At 36.1% G+C, this 23,523-nt stretch overlaps 1 protein-coding gene across 1 annotated transcript; it reads right to left on the bottom strand.

Moving 5' to 3' along the window:
* Positions 1–760: 760 nt before the first annotated feature.
* Positions 761–21,907, bottom strand: LOC129257998 (large ribosomal subunit protein uL22m-like). The gene is made up of 5 exons (XM_064097803.1): positions 21,035–21,907; positions 12,038–12,103; positions 11,456–11,533; positions 8,807–8,876; positions 761–3,318 (listed from the first exon to the last, which is right to left on the bottom strand). Exons 1-5 carry the CDS (start codon positions 21,386–21,388, stop codon positions 3,110–3,112), a joined length of 777 nt encoding a protein of 258 aa, XP_063953873.1. The 5' UTR covers positions 21,389–21,907; the 3' UTR covers positions 761–3,109.
* Positions 21,908–23,523: the final 1,616 nt, after the last annotated feature.

Consider the following 23,523-nt stretch of genomic DNA (forward strand, 5'->3'; position numbering starts at 1 on the left):
TACTAATTTTCGTCGCGATTGACGGCCGATATCATAAGGGGGGCTGAATCAGCCCCCCCCCCCTCCCCCCAGTCTTCTTAGGCGTCGAAATAGCCCAGTCTATTTAGGGTTAAAGAAAATGAGTGAAAGGGATACAGATAGGCATAGAGAGTATGGAGGAGAAGTCCGAGAAATCAATATATTGAATTCAACAAAATCACATTCTACTAGTTCACTTGCAAGCAAGTCATCTTATTTTTTTTTATATGAGCTTATCGAATCCCAGCCATGGCGTAATTTCCTTCAGCAAGAAACCGATCCACAGTGTGCTGCACTCAACCCAGGTTAGGTAAATGGGTACCGGTAGGAAGTTATTCCTTAAAAAACTGTGTGCGCTATGAACGCCTAGCTTAGCCGGGTAATATAGGAGCGCCTTGAGCACCTAACAAGGTGGATATGTGCGCAATATAAATACCCTATATTATTATTATTAGAGAAAAGGACTTGTAGCAACAAATATAAGAGAACTTGATCATCAGTAGTTGCAACGTAATCTTTGTTCAAAGATTTTTATTGTATCTATATTTTAGTCTTAAAATGCTTGAAAATTTTTGTCATATCGAGCATCATTTTGAAACTTGATATTGAGGTGGCGTAGATCACTATAAATATTTAGGGACTGGACCCGACTAGTCATTTCCCCCCCCCCCCCCCCCCTCATTCTCTTTTCCCCTCTCCTTTTCTTTCTCTTTTCCTTTTCCCCCTTCCCTCTTTTTTTCTTCCTTCCCCTCCTCTCTTTTTCTTCTCTCCTTACCCCCTCTTTTTTTCTCTTCTTTCCCCTCTTCCTCTCCTTTTTTTACTCCTCTTCCTCTCTTTTCTTCCTCCCCTCTCCCTTTTTTTCTTCTCTTCCTCTGTTTTTTTATTCTTCTCCCCATTTCCTACTCCTTTTCTTTTTCATTCTCTTCCTTTCCCCCTCCCCCCCCCTTTTTTTGAGTGGGGGGGGGGGGGGCTGTCCCCATAGATTCCAAGAGAACTGTGTCAGGAAGGTTTTGAATCTGCTACTAGGTTTGTATTGGGGGGGCTCTGTCCCCATAGATTCCAAGAGAACTGTGTCAGGAAGGTTGAATCTGTTACTAGGTTTCTATTATAAAAGTTTTTTTTTTTTTTTTCATTTCTAGATTTATGAATTTAATTTTAATTCTTGTTTTTTTTTTTTTAATTAGAAGACGAAAATGTAACTGGGGATTATGCAGTGCTCCAATGGATGGAAATACACAACTCTTCACTTTGTTTTTTTTTTCTGATTTATTTCTTTGGCTCTTATTGGACCTTGATTGCTCTGTCAAGAAAACTTAATCTGAATGCAGAGAGAAATGGAAAACTTCGCCGAATAAGGATGAAGTAAAATATGAAGAAAAAAAATAGTCCAAAGCTGCAAATTTTGTCAATTCAAGCTTGCAGGGAAAGAAATCTCTATGTGATGGAAGTGAAGAAAATTAAATGCGTGATCTGAAAATGCATAAAACTTTTTTCATAGAAAGATTTTATTCAAAATCAAACACGAAAGTAATTCAATTTACAGGAAAATCATGAAGCGAACAAGTTTACAACAACTGTACATGCGTACTATTATCTATTGATAAAAAAATTATGATGTTTTGACTGAGAACCCTTTCAATTTCACAATAGCGTTTCAATACGCTCTTAAAAGAACTAAAACACAACCGATCTCCCTTACGTGTCGAAAAAATAAAATATTTAGCGTAAAGAATATAACGGTTTACAGTAAAGTATTGAGCGTCAGGGCAACCAAAAAAAAAAAAATTCTTTTTCAAATACACGTCATTGTTCAAATAAGAGGTTTGGAAGTTTTGAATAAATTGTTGAGTTACAGGGCAGTCCCAAAACGGATGTGAAATGCTTTCAACAGAGGAAGAACAAAATGTACATACCGTAAATTAGATTCAGACAAGCCAATATCGTAGTAAAGATGTTTGTTCACCCCCATTATCCGATTGAAAAGTTTATATTAAAAGTAGCGGAGTTTTGTTGAAAGACAGCATTTAAAGGGAATCATATACAATCTATTCCAATTATTAACCGGTTCATTTAAAATGGATGCCCATTTTGTTTGCGAAGTAGGGGACTTTAAGATTTTATCAACAGAAATTCTATGGATAAACTTGCATACCTTAAAAACATTTAAATTATACAACAAATCTTCTTGAGTTGTTCTACTCTCAACAAGATGTTGACGAAAATGTTTCCATTCATTGGGTATTGCAAAAATCAATGAATAATATTGAAGAAAATGTCCACGGCCTTGCTGAAAAGCAGCTTCTAGCTGAAAGCAGGCTTTTTAACCGCGATTAAATAAATAAGATACAAAATACAAATACAAATTACATCTTTCTTGGGGGAATTAGTGGTCAAATTACATACATCTTTCTTGGGGGAGTAAATGACAAACTTGAATACAACTTTCTTAGGGGGGGAGTATTGGTCAAACTACATTAATTAAGATTGTATCAGCATGTATGGTTCACATAAGATTGGTACTGTACCACTCAGTATGTAGAAAATTCCTTTCAGACTCATTGGCTCTCCTGTAATAAATATTTCTGTGCAGAGGGAATCTGAAGCTGAAGAAAATAAGACTAGAAACCATTCTTCATGATCGTACAATGACAGTCCCTTTAAAAAGTACAATTGTTACCTTTTATTTCCATGTAATGCTTGGATTAATCGTAACATGTGACATTGTATTTCACTTACAGAAGTTCTACCTAAAGTTTCAAGAACAGGCACATGTAATAATAATAATAATAATAGCTGGATTTATAAAGCGCTTTTTGCCTGAGGATACAAAGCGCTGCCATTATTACCCCGGCTTTAGCTCGAGCTGCCATCACCGGCGCTCAGTGCATGCAAGGAATTACTCCTGCCGGGTACCCATTCACCTCACCTGGGTCGAGTGCAGCAAGTGTGGATACCGGTAAATTTCTTGCTGAAGGAAAACATGCCAATGTTCAGATTCTTAAGATTCCCTCTCTTTTAGACTGTGTAGTCATCGATTCAGTAAGTATGTGTATAGCATTTATTGGTGTAACTGGATTTTGGTTATAAGAATTCACAGCCCTGAGATGATAGTTCTGTTCCTCTTACATTCAATGTAATGCTGGGCTTGATCATATCCAGTCAACTTTGGCTTGTCAGGTGGTGTTCCTTCCTTGAGTTTGATGAAGAGATGACAGTAGACCAGGTCTAACATACTGGCTCTACCCTTTGCATGATATCTGATAGCATGCTGGTATTTACCCTTACCCACCAGAGCTTCCGCTGTTGAGAAAAAATAAATAAATAAAAGAGGAAAAGTAAAGTGTGAATACATGTACTAATAACAACTCTCACCCAATATATTCCTTTTCTCCAAGTTAAGAGAATTTATTTTGTTAGGTCTTGTATAGTTGTATTAAAAGCTCTCAGTCTTGCAAGAAACTTTACCCATCTGAGCATGCTTGAAGTGACATTCGCATAACTCGTAACCATGACTCTTTACCAACATTAATACTTTGTATGCATGCTTGTATTACTTTTAATGATTTACAAATAAAAGTGACTGGCACACCATTAACTTCTGACAGCCAATAAGAGCTCAGAATTTTTCCATTCCTTTCTTTGATTTTGTCTTCATAGTCCGCAGTCCACAGGATTTATTCAACCAATAGCCGGACAAGCAAACTAGAGATGCCCGGCGGGTCGCGCAGCCGAGCACATGTATCCCCCGAACCCACCGTGTCATCCGTCATTGCGATATATAGAGATCACACAGAAATTTGACAAATAAATGCAATCATCATGGCGACAATGACCCTGCCCACATTTCGCCTGTGGCTACCAAATTTGATGACAATAATATGACGTAGCAGCGTGACTCTGCAGAACCTAAAGTATTGTCCAGTATCACATGTGGGGGAATAAAATTATAGAGTAATCTGGATATAGTTTGTAAACCTAACCCTAAGACCCCCCACCAAAAATGACAGGCATCTTCGCTTCACCTTTTAATATTGCTTCTGTGTGCCAAAAAAACAGATGTTGCAGGTTTTACATGTACCAAATTTTCCACAAAAATATGGTTACCATGGCAACCATGTCTCCACCCACTCCAAAATCATTAGGCGGACCTTCATGACAAATTTGAAGATAATTGGAGAAGAAATGCAGCTAGTACAGCACTCACAAGGAAATCTCTTCTATTTCCACAAAAACTCTGTTACCATGGCAACGATATCTCTGCCCACACCAAAATTAATAGGCGGCTTTGCTTTCCCATAATGGACCTTCATGCCACATTTGAAGATGATCAGAGAAGAAATGCAGCTGGTAGAGTGCTCACAAGGACATCTCTGCTATTTCCACAACAAGGCAAAAGCGATTCTGTGTCTTGCCCACTTATGAAAATAACCAGAAATAATGTGATTTGCGAGAGCACGCAACAGAATTGTATCGAAACTTCATTGTGAAATGACTGGGATGGAATAACACTTGTCATAAGAGCCTTGCAACGATTCACGCAATATTTTCACTGCAAATTTTTTTTTAACGCACTGCTTGCTGACTTTTTACTTTCAAGTCTTCCGTAATTTTTTAGACCAGTTTTGTGTCACCCGGGTTCGAGGTTCCAAAATCACGCAACTTTATGCATGTCAGACCAAAAATTGCTCAAAAACGTGATTTCGTGTACAAAGTCAACGCAAATTGTGTTTTCAACCAAAAATCATAATGTATGATCATTTTTACTTTTGGTCTAAATGTATTTATTTTATACTGTTTATGATCTTAGAAGAGTCCCAAACAAATTTTATTGAAAAAAAAGTAAAACAAAAGGTCAAAAAACAAAGAAACACATAAGAAATTGCCAAAAAATATTGTAATACTTAAGAAATTGATCTGATATTGCATTTTTTTCATGTACACTTGCTAAGAACACCACAAAAAGTTTTCATACCAAAAATGAGTACATTTGGAGCCTTATTTAGGGAGTTAGAGGGAAAATGTGATTTCACACACTGTACTAATTATGCATAAATTAGTATAATCACTTAATGTCAATGTGCATGAAATAAATTACTATACAATTTTATAGATTAGGTCCCAGAAACCTGCAAGCCAAATTTCGGCGCAATTGTGCCATCAACGGCCAAGATCTCAAGGGGGGGGGGGGGCCTGGGAGGTTCCGCCTAGTCCATGGTTCCTCCTCCGAGGATTTGTTATCGGGGTATACAACCGCACCAAAGCCCTGAGCTAGTGCGGTCGCCTCTCCAACGAGGGTTTGACGTAATGTGGTGTCAAACCTTTTCTGTTGTGTGAGTTGAAAAAATGCATTAAATAGGGCCCCTATGAGATTTTGCTCCCAGTCTACATCTATCATCTATAATTAAATTACTCCATTTGAGGAATTTTAGAGATGATCTGGGCTTGTGATTAGGCTAAAATCACATGTCGCTCTCAAGTCGCTCTCATCATCATCATCATCAACATCATCATATCACCGTCACCCTCAGCTTTATCATCTTCATCTTCATACTATAATATTACATGAGTTCATGTTTCGTATTTGAAAATATATGCCCATTCTGCTTTATAAATGTATTAATTAATTCAATTAGTATAAGTTTGGGATTGTCATTTTTTTCAAGCAATCTGCTTATGATGACAATCCTTATCCTGCAAATTGTGAATATCATATGGGCATTTTCACAGTAACTGACATTACACGGCACAATGTTTTCACACCTTCCATTGTGTGTATCTCTAAAACAACAAATGATGGGAGCTTGCTTTTGATAGAGTTAATAAAGTGAACCTTGCTGTATACTCTGATACTAAGTTTTCCTATGTAACCACATTTTTTTACGCATCAGCAAGCAAAAATGTGTCGGTAACTGACATTACGCAAAAGGACATGCAATTTCAGGGTGTTCATTAAAGTTGAAATATCTCATGTCCCTGAGTAGTCTGAGAAATAATTTGAATATGTAAATATACCTCCGTTACTAGGTTAAGATGTGTCAAAATATTAAACAATTCGTTTTTGTCTTTTGGGGACTATGATAATTTTTCCACAACCATACTGGTAACTGACATTACGGTAACTGACATTACACTTAATTTGCCATAGAGATAACACATGGAAGTCAAATGTGTGTAATCATGGCATTGTATCTTCTGTGCAGGGCTTCACATGAAAGTGAGCTTGATGTGGAAGTATACCCGAGTTTTTAGGAACATTTCAATGAAAAAACTTTTTCTTTTTCTTAATTCCTTTCTTCGATTTGAACATTTTTATCATTACTTGTCGGTAACTGACGATACACATTGACATTATCCAGTGCTATATGATTTTCAAAGGCATAATTTTCTTGGTACTTATATGTAAGGCTTTTTAAAATCATAAGAGTTTCATAATACTTCACATTTTTAATTATCAAAAGATAAAAAATGTATGTTTTACTTACCGGGGGGGGGGGGGGGGTGGGGGGTCATAGCAGCTACATGTTTTCCTATAGTAATTTAATATTGCATTGACTGTACACATGGATTTTTCTTACTATACACCCATAATATATTCATCAGTTTTATATTGACTTTTTAAACCTTTTCCTTCTCCAACCTCCCCCTCCCCTCAAAAAAGGCAAAATGAATAAGGGTCTCCTCCCCTAGGCTACATGTACCCCTCCCCCGAATCTCATGCAGCCATGTAGTTTTAGTGATTTCTATTCTGGTCAGTGCAAGCAATGCTTGTTCATATCTGTTGGATTTCAATTCTCTTTATAATTTGTTTAATAATTTTCTTTGCTAATTTCTTTTACAAGCTGTCAACAAAAAATAAACTCCAGCTTCTAAACTGAAACTGAACTATTTGTAAATTAGAAAAAAAAACACCACCGTCTTAGTAGATCCATGCAACATTGATCAGAACTGTCAAATTTCACTTTTCATCTATACTTGTAAACCAAAAAGAAAATTGTATCACACATCCACACTACTAACAGGTATAAAATCCAGGAATTTACTTTTAGCGAGGCAATGCTCAAAAGAATCCTAAAAACTAAAAAAGGGACCCTGGAAATCCCCTTCATCACAGTGTTAAGCTTAAAAAATGTTGCAGATTTAGGCAATAGGTTGGGAAAAGTACCCCCTACCCCCCCCCCCCCCCGAAAACCAAACAAAAAATTGTCTGATACAAACAATTAGGTACTTGGTAAAGTGCATGTACAAAACAATTTCATAGTAATTTTTTTTTGCACGATGGGAATGCAACTGATTCAGCCCCCCTTTATGATCTCGGCCGTCGATCGCGCGATCGCAATGAAAATTGGCACGCGCATTACCCATGGCATTATCTACAAAACTATAAAATCAAATTCTGCAGAAAATTGCATTGCTGATTAATTATGCTAATTTATGCGTAAAATCATAAGTTTGATCTAATTAATAAAATAATGACCCTAAAATGCTAATTTTTGTTTCACATACTCTAGATAGGCATCTGATCAAATTTATTTTTCAAAAATTTCAACATCACATTTATTTTCTTTTGTATTCTATTTTCTAAATTTCTTATGTATTTCTTTGTTTTTTTGACTTTTTGTTTTTTATTGTTTTTTCAATGGAAATTGTCAGGGACTTTATTTTGGCTCTATACAAGATAAAATTAATTGATTTTAGCAGTAAAAGGAAAAATAATTATACATCTTATGAATTTTGGCTGAAAACACTATTTGCATTGGATTTGTACACAAATTCACGTTTTTGAGTAATTTTGGGTCTGCATGCACTTACAAAATGTTGCGTAATTTTGGTCTCAAAAGTTGCTCGAGACTTGAAGGTAAAAAGTCAGCTAGCGACGCGGTCAAAAACATTCGAGCAGTGGATTTATCGCGAAAAATGTCGAGGGGGGGCTGAATCAGCCCCCCCCAGTCTTCTTAGGGTTAAATAACAAGTACCGGTATACAATATTTCATCACCATAAAATTGACCACATATTTGCATTTCAATATTGGTTACCAACGTTTTATCATGGTAACTGACATTACATCTCGGTAACTGACATTACATATATTTAATGGTACCCTATTGCTTCATTGTTAATTGGTAATCTTTAATTTTGGTGTAGAAGGGAGGGGTGTTACCTAGAGAGGAAATCTACCAAGTTTCATATAATATATCCTCTTTTCCAGGAAATGAGAAAAAAAAGTTCATGTTTTCGGTAACTGACATTACATACCATATCACATACTTCATCAATGTTTTTTTATCAGATGAATGAATTACTGGTGTTTCTTTCTGTGGGATTTTAAAAAGTGTTATAATAGCAAGCTAAATCAAAGGCGAAAACATCATGATCAAACCTGTTCTTTAAAAATCTGTCAAAACAAAATATGTATCAATATACTATTTTCAACACTAATTTGTATCCATACTTTGGCAGCCATTTTGAAATAAAAAATGGCTGCCAGAGTCGGAAAAAAATTTTGTCTCAGAAACTTCAGGTCTTGTTTTATTAAAAAACATAAAGCATTTGACATGAATATCAACTTTATTTTTTTGCCTCTGTGTCCATCTGTGGTGAAAATGCCCATATAGTTAATCATTTTTGTCTGGAATTATCTTTTTAGTACTCTTTATTTATGATTCATGCCAAAAATGCTAACATATCATGTTTATTATGTTGTGAAAAATGTATTATACAAATGTTATGGATGCAGAAGAAAACAATAAATCCAATCAAAAAGTATTTCCAACACTGTTATAAACTCACCTATGTGTAGATTGGACTTGAATTCAACATTGTGATTTTTCACTGCTTCTTCTTGGGCTTCCAGAAGGGCCTGGACAAATGAAAATGATATCATTGAAAGCAAAATATTTGGGATCACTTTTCATCAGGAACCTTATGATGAAATCGGGCAAAATATGGTGCAAATGCACCAACTCACCATACGTGTTTTTTGAAACGTCACATTTTTGCCACATATTCCAACATGTTAAATCTTAAAAAGCCCAAAGCAAAAATGAAATTGCCAAATCGTATTATAACAATCAAAACCTTACAAGCTCCTAATTTCCTTCATTTTATTTATGAATATTATATTAATAATTATTTTCTGCACGTGCACCTGTCCCATTTCAGTTCAAGCTCAATATCACATTAGATATAAGACGGAAGATTTCTCTAAATTTAGAGCATGAAGATGAGATTTTGGAGAGTTACACACAACAGAAGAGGAACATTTCATAGACTATGTCCATTATTGTTAATAGGGTGTATTTACTCTTCCAATTCAAAGACAGAATCAGCATTTTCAAACTGTGTTATAAAACGCTGATCAAACGTGATTCGGAAGTGCTGTTTATACTTAATTTTTACAGAGGTGAAATTACGATTTGCAGCTGGCTTGATATTGTAATTTTTGTTTAGCAGGAAAGCAATTGTCAAACTGGGCATGCCATTTTTCAGTATTTATTTCCGAGTGTTGTTATGGTTGACTATTATTTTAAATTTGATCTTTTGTTGCATGGATCTAATTGGCAAAGCCGTAGAATATCCACTATGGTGAGGATAATGGGAACTCCATGATAACAGAAAAGAATAAAACAATAATAGAACTAGATTTTAATTTGTCATGATGACGAATTAGATGGTCTGTCGTAGATAAATAGATGGATAAATAGACCTATTTAAACAGATTGAGATGTGATCTCCTTGATAATCTTGATCATAGATTACACAAGAACAAATTTTGACCATGACCAAAATGGTTATTACAAAGGTGATAATAATTGTGATTGGATGATTATCAATGATGATGATGATAGTGATAATTCTCATAAAAGACAGGAATTACGAAAGTGAAGTTTGAGGAGCGTAATAAACATTGAAAAATTCCTCAAAAGTTTCAGACGATTTTACCGAAATGGGCTCCCTCAAAATTGTGCACCGGCGACTTAAATTTCACAGCATAGCTTTTACTAGACAGTTCATCGTTGATGTTTTTTATTTACAAAATTCATGTGAAAAATTTTCGTGCAAATTTTTTGTAAAATTTCTATAAAATTCCCACAATTTTTGAGCTAAATTTTATATAAGGTTCAGCGAGAATTTTAACAATGCCAGTGGTTGCCAATTCCAAAGCATCTACTTAAAAATTCATTGTTGATTCTTTAAAAAAAAATGATGTAAAAAAAGTTTTATGTGTAATTTTTGTAAATGTTCACTTCCACAAAATTTCTGAAAAGTTTACAGAAAATTATTGACAAGAATTTTCATGATGGAATTGGGTATCAAATTCAAAGCATTAACAAGGCAAAAGCGATTTTGTGTCTCGCCCACTTATGAAAATAACCAGAAATATTGTGATTTTCGAAGGCACACAACAGAATTGTATCAAAACTTCATTCTGAAATGACTGGGATGGAATGACACTTGTAAACTTGCACGAAAACTTTAATGTTGACCTGAAAATAACCTTTGACCTTACCATGTGACCTCTGACTGCAACATAACATGCAGATCACCTAAGTACATCTACCATCCAAGTTTGGTTGAAAAACGACTTACGGTTGCGGAGTTAGGTGTCATAAGAGAGTCTTGCATGTAAACTTACTATAGCGGACTTAAATTGCGCAGGCTGTTTGGACGTAGCGCTCTTCTTCTTAGCGACGCAGTTAACGAAAGAGACGAGGGGATGTGTTGCTTCTCTGTAGCTGTGCAGTGGGGTTTAATAACGATGCGTGAAGACACTTCACGGTCATAAAGACACTTCACTACCCAGCGCTTAACGAACTTCGGGTGAACTGTAAACCAATACTGGGATTGTTCATACCTTCAAACATATACTTGGACATGAATCTTCAAGGTCATCATTAGGACGAAATTATCAAAAGAATCAACACCAGACAATCTTATTCATCATCATGACAAATTTCATTTCTATTTATTACTGTAATCGTGATCATCAATATTATCATCACAACCACCATCATCAGAATTCATTATCCATGAAGAGTAAACTACAACAAAAGATTAATTTATTGCTTAGTCCAAGAATAAACAGTTATTGCAAATTAAACATCACCATAAATGGGAAAACAAACTTTTCAATTTTAGCGTTAAAGACGTCGATTAAAGAAACTGAAGCAAATTGCAATGCAATGCTAGGAAAATAATTCACTGATGAGTGTAAAATAGAAGTGATAGAATGATATAATTTTCTGAAATCAGGGTACCACTCCTAAAGATATGTTATAAGAACAAGTTACAATCTCTCATCAACTTTACTAACAGCCAACCAAAGTTAATGATATCAGTAACGTCCTTCTGTTATTAAATTTTTTTTTAAAACAATTTTTATGAAATGTGGCCCCAGATTTTTTTTTTCTTTCTGGGATGCACTATATGCAGATATACCTCTCTTGCTATCTTTGCTGCCTTCTTGTTCACATGTTCAAGCTGGACGATGGCATCATCAATCATCATTCCTTTTATCTAGTAAAATAAATAAAACAAGAAATGTTACATGTATATTGTCGAAACAATGTGCAATGTTAACAACATACAAAATTGACTTATTGCACATCATTGAGAATAAGAAGTCACAGGAAAAAATGATCAGGCATACAACATATTAAAGCATACCATATATAATTACAGGGACAACACAATTCTGTTTTGATGACGTCAAACAGCTAAATAACTCATACTTTGCAGTCTTGTCTAAAATATGCTTTACTTAATACAAGTATGAAGTGACCTCATGCAGACTTAAATTCACTTGAATCAGCAATGTTCATGTAAATAATAGTAGTTATAACTCTATTTACTGTGTTCAATCTATTCCTCGTCACATTTTCAATTGCATTATACATGGACATGACATATTTAGTAATTTTTTCACTGAAGAGATACATGTAGGAGTTTCTCGAGTAAAGTGAACAAGTTCACTATTTTTATTCATCATTTTCATAATTCAAAAGAAGAGGAGTAACTTACAAAAGTTGTGATATACCACATCTTTCTATAGCTGTGTTTGATATCTTTCTTTGCATAGTAAAATTCCTGCAAGAGACAAATCAAAATGAGAAGGGTAAGTACATATACAATTAATTTTTCCCCTTGTTGTAAATTAACTTCCAATGACATGCAAGGTCATATTTGGAATTTGGTCGCTACGCCGTCGCGCAAAATTTTTTACTACACTGCTCGCTGACTTTTTACTTTCAAGTATGTGCGCAGTTTCGAAATTACGCAACATTTTGTATGTGCATGTCGGACCCAAAATTGCTCAAAAACATGATTCCATGTACAAGGTCAAAGCAAATTGTGCTTTTCAACCAAAAGTCATAAATGTATGATTATTTTTTACTTTTGTTGGTTCAAATAGATTTATTTTATGCTATTTATGATCGCAAAAGAGTCCCTGCAAAGTTCATCAGAAAAAACAAAGGTTCGAAAAAACAAAGAAATACAAATAAACAAGGCAAACGCCAAGCGTTGTCTCGCCTGCAAATTGCAGTCATGAAGAAACTGCATGTCAAAACTATGCTATATGACTTCTGAGGCTGTCAGCAGTTTAGGGGGTGAATTGTGGTTCTGACAGTTTACATATGTATTAATTGTATAGGCCTACTTTATCCCTAGAAAATCAGATAACACTAAGAATGCTGTTAATAATATGAAGCTATAATTATTTCCATGCAAGTAAGGAAATGAATGATAGTGAAAAAGAATGTACTTGATAATAATGTGAGTAAAATTGTAAAATTAAATTAATTACTAAGGTGTAATGAAATGCCAATCTTTAGCATTATGTTGGATGATGGTAGGGGCATAACTTTTCTCAATTTGTTTTGTACAGTCTACAGTATTACCAGAACATGCACATACAGCAAATCTGAAGGGTAACATTTAAGAAACTTTGACAGCTTTTCTATTGTACCATTGGCAAATTTGTGTGAATATTATAAATGGTGCCAAGAATTATAGCTCATTAATTAAATAACAACAGTTTTTAAAGAATAAACAAGTAAAATACAAAATCTGGTTCAGGTATAGAGAGTACTGAGTTCTGAGTAAAATGTTAGTGTTAAAAAGTATAAAATTATAAAGTTCATGTCATTAGAGGAACAAAGTGGTGTGAAAGTTCATTGACCTTTGACCTTAATCAAATTCAACTCACATTCGAACCTGACCTGCACCTTCAAGAGATGGACCTCTGTTACAAGTTTGGCGATCCCACCTCGAAGCTATAGAAAGTTATTGTGTGTACAACACAGCACAGTGCCAGTCATGGAATGTTCATTGACCTTTGACCTTAATCATATTCAACTCACATTCGAACTTGACCTGCACCTTCAAGAGATGGGCCTCTTGTATGAATTTGGCAATCCTACCTCGAAGATATAAAAAGTTATTATGTGTACAACACAGCACAGTGCCAATCATGGAAAGTTCATTGACCTTTGACCTTAATCAAATTCGACTCATATTCTAACTTGACCTGTGCCTTCAGGAGATGGACCTCTGGTATGAATTTGGTGATCCCACCTCGAAGATATAGAAAGTTATTATGTGTACAACATAGCACAGTGCCAGTCATGGAAAGTTCATTGACCTTTGACCTTATTCAAATTCGACTCATATTCAAACTTGACCTGTGCCTTCAGGAGATGGACCTCTGTTATGAATTTGGCGATCTCACCTCGAAGCTATAGAAAGTTATTATGTGTACAACAGAGCACAGTGCCAGTCATGGAAAGTTCATTGACCTTTGACCTTATTCAAATTGGACTCATATTCGAACTTGACCTGTGCCTTCAGGAGATGGACCTCTGGTATGAATTTGGTGATCCCACCTCAAAGCTATAGAAAGTTATTGGGTGTACAACATAGCACAGTGCCAGTCATGGAAAGTTCATTGACCTTTGACCTTATTCAAATTTGACTCATATTCGAACTTGACCTGTGCCTTTAGAAGATGGACCTGTGGTATGAATTTGGTGATCCCACCTCAAAGCTATAGAAAGTTATTGGGTGTACAACACAATTGTTGACGACGACGACGCCGGAAATAGTGATACCTATTTCTCGCTCCGCTACGCAGGCGAGACAAAAATGTAAAAAAATACATAAGAAATAATATTTTTGAAAAAATTTTGGTGGATATTCGTTATAAATTTGAAAATTGATACTCTCACCAAAAATTAGCATTCTACTAGCTTAATAAATAGAGTTAAAGGCAAAAACATACACAAAAAACAAATTTAGGGCAAATTTCATATGCTTATTAAGTTATTTGCAAAATTAATTAATGAAAAAAATATAAACAATTAATTTTTTGTCTTGTAAATTTGATGCAGAAGTACATGAAATTGCTGGTAGTACACTTAATTGCATGTATTTATCAAACGCACACAGATACGCAGAATTCTACCACACAGTCTGCCTGCGTGAGTGGCTCTATAATAGAAAACATAAAGTTCAACAAATCCACACTTTAAACATTTTGAACTTGAAAAAATAAAGCAAATAGGCTAAAACCATTTAATATTACAGTTTTAAGTAGTTTTAGTATAATTCCTAATTGACCATGCAGTGTTCCAATTTACCCCATACCATGTTCCAACTTACCCCGTATTGGGGTAAGTTGGAACATTTGCGATGGTCTTGTTCAAGGTGGATTTTTTCAGTCACCATAATAGTCTGGATGATTGGTGCAAAAAATAGCAAGAATTGTTCAAATTATTGTACAAGCATGAAATTTGGCTGACAGGTAGAGTAAACAGTGCTGAACATTTTTAGCGGGGGGTGCCAACCTGATCTCTCCTTGTATAGCAACAGTTGCTAGGTAACAATTTACCTTAGTAACCACCATTTTGGGGTGTTATCTACATTTTAAAAACATTATTTTGACTTCTAAGTGCCAATTTTACAATCACATATCAAGCAACGTTCCAACCATGTACAGCAACAGTTGCTAAGCAACACATTTTCCATAGCAATTATAGATAATATTCCTAAATACAACATCTGATCATAATATTTGAATGAAAATGGTTAGAAAATTGGTCAAAATATAAAACCTGGGAGTAAAAAATATCTCATAAGCCTGAAAAATACAGAGCAGTCCAAATAATATAATATCTGCATAATAATTGTATCTAGGTAACAAACCTAGTTTTTGATATACATGATTTGAATATTTTTCTTCATACTATTTATTCATACATGACACAGCAAACACACCGACAAAAATCATCACTGGGTCATTGAATGTGCTTACTATTTAATGATCATATAGGATCTCGCCTGATATGAAAATGAGACAGGGTATTGCAGTGGATGTACATGGAACAATGGAAAAGACAATGAACTTTTAGGGCAAAGGGAAGCTGAAATTTGATTGATATGAACTAATCGCTGCCAAATGAAAAAGCATCATTGGGAAGCAATGACGATTAATGCCCACACACTTACTTGTCAGTAAAGTTTTGACATTTTTGACTGACTTGAAGAGCATACATACAGTAGACCTGGAACGGCCTCAAGCATCATTGACTGTATGTTCACTGTATAGCTTATAAAGTAGACCTGAAACAGCCTCAAGCATCATTGACTGTATGTGCACTGTAAATACCATGCACAGTAGACCTGAAACAGCCTCAAGCATCATTGACTGTTTGTTCACTGTATAGCATGAACAGTAGACCTGAAACAGCTTCAAGCATCGACTGTACATGTACCACTTGTGAATATGTCACGAAGCAGTACAATTGTCGATTGTACAACAACATATTTTAAGAGGAATGGTTATCTCTGTAATTGACATCAATCATTAACGCCGCATCCTACAAATCATGAAGATGAAGCGGTAATATGCAATATATTGTATGTTGTACCAGGTCATCAAAAAGTATGGTTGGAAAATGGAAAGCAATGTAAAGGTGTTGGTACAGAGCTTTCAAACCTCCTTAGGATGACTTCTTTCATCATTCTTGCCCATTATATTTCAGCATCTTAAAAAAAAATGATTCTAATCCCAAGTTTACTAGAGCAATTGCCACTGTGTCTGTATGTATCTGTTTTTTCGGATCATAATGCTGGGCGCTCGAGTCATTTACATAATTTATATGATATTTTGCAATATTTTCTAGATGATGAAGGAAATAAATTACTAATATTTACACTGTAAGTTTCCAATAGCTTGGGACTTCGGGTACAATTCTAGCGAATTAATCGAACGTACATTTTATGTGTCGCACATGCCTTCTCAAAGTAGGGTATATTAGTCCAAAATTTAAGTTAAGACTGTCTGTGTTAATCATGAGAACGGAAAAGCAAGACCACTTTGAAACATGCAGTATGCTCGACAAAGAATATCAGATGCAACAGAGAAATATATCAAGAAAGTGTAAGAAACATTTCTCTCCATAAGGAAATTATATTGCGAGACAAGGTGGTAGTGCCATCAGCAGAGTCATTTCTATCTGATTTGGACATGCCAAGAATTATTAGATGTATATGGAAGGAAGAAGCATATCAGAACTTCATGCTACTGTTCTGTGGCCGAGTATGAATCGCGTCGAGCCAACCTGATATTCACAATTGCTTCATATACGTAGGTGACAAAGTCAGATGCGCATAGTCCTGCAAGATCTATCAAGTCATGATCGATCTTGAAGCTGCAAGATACCTGCAATTGGAACTAACAGGTCAAATCAACTTCTGCACGAGCTTTCAAGTCATGGATCCTGGAGCTGCAGGATTGATCCAGGTCAAAACACCTGGAAACAGAAAGGACAGGTCCAAATCAACTTCTGCAGGATCGAGTCATGATAGATCATGCATGTAGCTGCAGGATCCAGACCAACACGCCTGGAAACGGAACTAAATGGTCCAAATCGAATCTAACAGATCTTTCAAGTGATGCTTGAAATTCCTGGAACTGCAGGATTGATTTAGGTCAAAACACCTAAAAAAATAACGGACAGGTCCAAATCAACTTCTGCAAGCTTTCAAGTCATGATAGGTCCCTGAGCTGCAGGATCCAGGCCAGCATGCCTGAAAAAAGAACTGGCTGGTCCAAATCAACAGTTGCAAAATCTTTCATGTGATGACACATCTAGGAGCTGCAGTATTGTTCCAGGTCAAAACACCTGGAAAAAGAATGGACAGGTCCATATCAACTTCAGCAGGATCAAGTCATATAGCTCCAGGATCCAGGCCAGCATGCCTATATAGAAACGGAACTGACGGGTCCAAATCCACTCTAGCAAGATCTGTCACGTCATGATAGATCGTGGAGCTGCAGGATTGTTCCAGGTCAAAACACCTGGAATCAGAACTAACAGGTCTAAATCAATTTCTGCAGAAGTCATGATAGATCATGTAGCCGCAGGATCCTTGAAACGGAACTGAATGGTCAATTCTAACAGATCTTTCACGTCATGATAGATCCCGCAGTTGCGCAGGATTGATTAAGTCAAAACGCCTGGTCAAAATCAACTCCTGCCCGTGACATTCGGTTTGGGAAAGGCACGGAGAACTAATTCGATTTCATTACAGGCTACGGAAGGGAGTGGGTAAACCAAGGCAAAGTGTGTTGGCTTTCAAGCGAACGACTACTGTTAGCAAGGGATAAAAATTAAATGGTATTCAAGCACTCATTTTAAAATTGACTTCTGGCAAGATTTTGGTGTTTGAAATAATTTTAAACTTAGTTGACTCAATCAATTCTTGGTGGTCATCTCTTTGTGGTTATCTCTCCAAGATCAGAGATATTTAGGTTGTAAGTAACCGTGGCCTCCTGGGGAGCTCTTGTAACCATTCCTCTCCAAGAGTGACCTCTTGCTAAATGTTGATATTGTGGAATTCTGATCCAAGGGTTGATCTTTTACATATGTTTAGGTTAATATAATATGGTTTCCAAATGGATAAAGATTGAGGTTCTTTTAACATGCAATGAGTATTATTATACCAATAATATGGAACCCATAGACACCGTCTTTGGAAATATGAACCTTATTATGAGGTATTTTAATCTGTGCAAGGTTTTACTTTTTAAGCATCTATTAATACCTCTATGATTTACACATCAATAATCTTACCATGCGGCATTTAACCATTGGTTGCCACAGAAAACATATTACATAGCAACTGGTACTTCGCATGGGCTTGTATACATGGTATAATTGTTCTTGGGTTGTTGTGATTAATGTATCAATGCTTTAATAGAAAAGATGCGATTCATAGAAATTATACTCATAAAAAAGATACTCTATAAGAATTGGTTACCGTGGAAAATGTTACTTAGCAACGGTTGCTATGGTGCTCATTGGGTCTACCTATGGAAACATTCATCACGTGAGGAATCTATGGGCCAGATTTAATTTCTGAGCTATTCTGAGTAAATTATAATGATCTGAACTAAGATAAAGAATTTGTTGCTACGGAAGAGGGTCACTTAGCAACCGTTGCTATGAATAAATGGATCAAAACTGTTGTGATACAAAGTAACATGCTTAAGATTAAAATTTGTGACAATGTTACTCAAGCCCAATTAAGCTCATTACTAAGGTAACTATGTTACCTAGCAACCGTTGCTATGTTTGGTGAACTCACGTTGGCACCCCCTGCTAAAAATGTTTAGAATATCTTACTCTACCTTTGTGCCGATTTTCATGCTTGTACCATTTTCTGAACATTTTTTTCACCAATCACCTAGACTAATAGAGTTAAAAATTTGAAGCCCTTAGATATATGCTTCAAGCTGATATATTGATTGTTTCTCGAATAAAATCTATCTGGATTTTACAGCCATTTTTGTCAAAATGTTCCAACTATCCCCGGTCTCCGGTTACAGAGGAAAGAATAGAGTAACCAGTTTTGTGTTTTGTATTTTTACCAACTATTGTTTATTCAATATAAAATGCATCACTTTATAATTAACTTGTTTAAATTTGAAATGTACACATGAATAAAAATGAATTGTGAACTTTGAATAAATAAAAAAAACATGTAGATATTACATACTGTAAATTGTAATATTTTCAAATCATATTTTATCTCCATCCTTATCTTCTCATTGTCTCCTTTTCTCTTTATCTTCATCACTCTCATTTCAATTAAATCTATATTCTATTACTGGTATTAAAAAAAAGACAATACTAAACACTGACACATCAATCAATAAAAAAACAAAGAAAAAGAGGGGGAAATACAAAGAATTGCCAGGTACATGGGGGGGGGGGGAGATTAACAACAAACCATGCTTGTTTGGGTTTTAAAAACAGAAGGGTGGTCAATACAATATTGCAAATAACAGATTATGAAGAGGGTTTTGTTTTTATCAAATAATTTTTGCAGTTCCTTATGAAACTTTGGAGTAATGCTGTTTTTTCATAAACTATATCCATAAAATTTAATAATTACCTCCAATATGGCCAAAGGCCTTTGCCAAAGCTCATTGACCTTAAATAACCTTTGACTTTGATCATGTGACCTGAACTCGCCTGAGAGGAGGGGTGGAGATGATGAGAGGGATGGAGATGATGAGGAGATGGTGGGAGGAGGGGAGGAGATAATGAGATGGTGGGAGGAATGGAGATGATGAGAGGGCTGGAGATGAGAGGGATGGAGATGATGAGAAGGAGATGGTGGGAGGGGTAGATATGATGAGAGGGATGAGGAGATGGTGGGAGGAATGGAGATATTGGGAAGGAGATGGTGGGAGGGATGGAGATAATAAAGGGAATGGAGAAGATGGGAAGATTTATCTTTCTCGGAAGCCAAAACCTGAAACTTTCACCCCCGAGATTTCTACTTTCCTTCTAAAAAAGATCTAGCCCTAATAATCATGTACATCCATGGGATAAAACTTCATTTGCAACATTTCTACGCTCTCGTTGTTATTTTTTAACAAGAATTCATCAAAAAAATGAGATAAATATTGTGAAAAGACGGAACAGAATTGCCCGATGTTTACGCCGCCATCTTGTTTCCTATTGACCGTTGTTCTTCGCCAACGTTACAGACGCGTGCGTCGGGTAATGTTGGCGAAGTTCAATAGGAAACAAGATGGCGGCGTAAACATCGGGCAAGTCTCTTCTGTCTTTTCACAATATTTATCTCAATTTTTTGACGAATTCTTGTTAAAAAATAACAACGAGAGTGTAGAAATGTCGGAAATGAAGTTTTATCCCATGTCATGACGCCATGACATGTAGGTTACATGATTATTAGGGCTAACGTTAACCCAGAGAGCTCCCGCCCGCACAGCGGGCGGGAGCCCAGAAGCTTACCGTGTATTTTACCATTGTCACCGGACTAGGGTGATTTATGGTCTAAATATTTCTCCAAATGAATTGTGAAAACGGAAAGTATACAATTACCACGATTATATGGATGAAGGTCTAACGAGTGGCAGATTCCTGACATCTGGGCACAGTCTGGAACCTCAAAAAAACGAAAAGTTCTCTCCTTCTACCCAGTCTCGATCGGCCATTTTGTTACGATTTTTAACAAAAATGGCCGATCGAGACGGGGTAGAAGGAGAGAACTTTTCGTTTTTTTGAGGTTCCAGACTGTGCCCAGATGTCAGGAATCTGCCACTCGTTAGACCTTCATCCATATAATCGTGGTAATTGTATACTTTCTGTTTTCACAATTCATTTGGAGAAATATTTAGACCATAAATCACCCTAGTCCGGTGACAATGGTAAAATACACGGTAAGCTTCTGGGCTCCCGCCCGCTGCGCGGGCGGGAGCTCTCTGGGTTAGGCTAACGTTAGATCTTAAAGTAGAAATCTCGGGGGTGAAAGTTTCAGGTTTTGGCTTCCTTTGTGTGGGTCAATGAGAAGGAAGACCTGGCTTCATTGAGAGTAAGCCTACGTTAGTAAATGATTTTTACTCTCAAGAAGCCGCCTGGCTAGTCCCGACCGCATTCTTATTCTTAATTTGGGAAATTGGGGGTAATTTAGCTACTAACTTACACTAGTTACAGCATGATGTCTTCCTTCTCCAGAGTTTTGAGGAGGATAAATTACTTTGTTTTTAGCATCCCAAAAAAAATTAAATGAAGATGTATGGATAAACGACGTTTGCGATCTCGCAAGTACAAGTTGACGCTTGAGTCCAAGTCTATTTGCGTTTAACTCGTCACGATCACGCTGGCCCTGCTGCTGCAGGCACATGCCGACGCAGTTGGTTACGCGTGGGACTGTTGATTCAACTGCACGAGAATACTGAACTGAAAATACAGCTGAAAATGTCCGTTCACAAACTGAAGATAACTTAAAGGATCTCACTAAAGATAACATGTCGGGCATGATAATATGGGCGGCCATAATATGACTGATCTGGCTAAAATTGTCCACAGCAATTGCGTTAAAATAAAATCCATGTAATTTTCACAAGACTTCGCACGACACCGTACTTGAAATCACCCAATGTGCTATTCACGCTCCATCCACGGTAGCGCTTAGCCTCTTGTCGATGTCGAGGCCCTGGGCCTGTTGCATGAAAGGGTCTTTGGTAGAACCATATCGCTCAACTGTTTCACAAAGCCGATTTGGGCGATACGAAGAATGGTCCTTGGAAAGACACCTCCAGACATGTCCTACGTAGGCATGATCTTCTTTGCACACCGCCCGCCACCGTCGGCATTGAGAGAAAATGCATTTACGGCAAGCCACACTGACATATCACCTCTAAACATTTTTTTGGTTGCACTCTGATGCATTTTATCTGGGATGGCGCCAAGTTATTTTTTATATGGGGGCTAGTTGTCATCAATTTCAGGTCATCTTTTTGCACGGCAGGACGACCAAAAACGGATGTCATTTTAACTTCTCCGGGGTACATGTATTATTCCCGTGGGTAATGTATAGGGCCAAATATTTTTTTTAATATGTTTTCTTCTATTCTCCCTCCGTCTTATCCCCACCCCTTTTCTATTAAAAAAATAAACTTGAAATACTTGAAATGGGCGGCACTATATCTCTTTAGCCGACCCCTCATGCTTTCTCATTATAGATAAACAACAAATTTCTTTAAAAGAAATTATGTAAGGTAAAAAACGTGTTCAATAACATTCAGCAAAAAAAAACAAGACAAACTAAACTAAGATGTTAAACATGCTAAATCATTTATTTATTTTTATTTTATTTTCATTATAATTATTTTTTTTTGCTGAGATTTATCAGTTAATCAATGAAAATTAATTGTTGGATTTGAAACAGTGAAACAAAACAAAAAACCTGCAGCTAATATTGAATTTAAGATACAGATCAAGCCTATAGCTTACGAATCCATCACAACCATTACAAATGAAGATAAGTTCATTAAAGAAAAGATTATGGAAAGTCATATACGAAGAGGCGCATTTTAAATCTTAGGGTAGGCCCCTTTCGGCCCTTATGTCATAGCATATAATCTCTATACTCCTTAACTTTGAAATGTTGAACATATATATTTTTATGTTATTTCTTAAACCTTATATTCTTATATAAACTTCCATAAATTAAGTGATCATCTTTAAATATGACCAGCGTTTATGATCGTTGTCATATTTAGCATTATTTCTGTAAAAGTATTTTTTCCATTGCGAATTGATTCACACCTTTTTCTATGTTATTATTATTGCAAAGTACTATATACTTTATCCACTTGGACATGTTTGCAGCAATTTTCATATTTTCATTTTCTTCTGTTACTCATCATGCAACTGAGGTATGTTTATACTCTAAACACTCACATTTGTATTTCTTGCGTTATATCTGGCAAATAAAATAAATAAATTAGATTTTTCACACGCAGCCTCTCATATTTTCCTTTTTAGTCTCATACAATCAGACACTGTTGATTTTACGCATAATTTACAAAATTATCATTATATACAAGTATTCTATAAAAATACAGAATATTGTAGCGAACCAGTCCGCTACGGTTTTTAGTTATAATGCAGTAAACGTAGATGGCGCTATAGCATTTGGTGCGTTAGAACTCAATGATCGACTTACGCAACGCACTGCGTAAGGCAGCTCTCGGAGACTATAAATAGCGGAGTTTCGCAGTGAGTTCGTCACTTCGACGCTGGCGGAGGTCGGAGTCGGACGAAGAACTCCCTGCGCTCCTCTCAAACTGGGCTGAATCAAGAAAAGGTTTGAAAATGAACATTGCTCGCTTAATTTCTACTACTGCAAATACAATTCTGGATAATTGGTGACGGTGTTAATGGTGATAACCTGTACAATTGCTGAACAATGATGTATAATTAAAATATGACCGTTGTCATACACCAAATGTAATCATCGTCTCCAACCTGTGTGATCTATGGAATCCGATTGACTTATACAGTATAAGCCTTCCCATAGAGATTATACAGCCCCAATAGAAATCCCCTGTTATTCTATATTTCACCTGTTCACACTACCCCTCAACACTCCACCCCCATATATTTTGGGAAAACGGAACACGCCCG

The sequence above is a fragment of the Lytechinus pictus genome, chromosome 3, assembly GCF_037042905.1.
Source record: "Lytechinus pictus isolate F3 Inbred chromosome 3, Lp3.0, whole genome shotgun sequence".
NCBI lineage: Eukaryota > Metazoa > Echinodermata > Echinoidea > Temnopleuroida > Toxopneustidae > Lytechinus > Lytechinus pictus.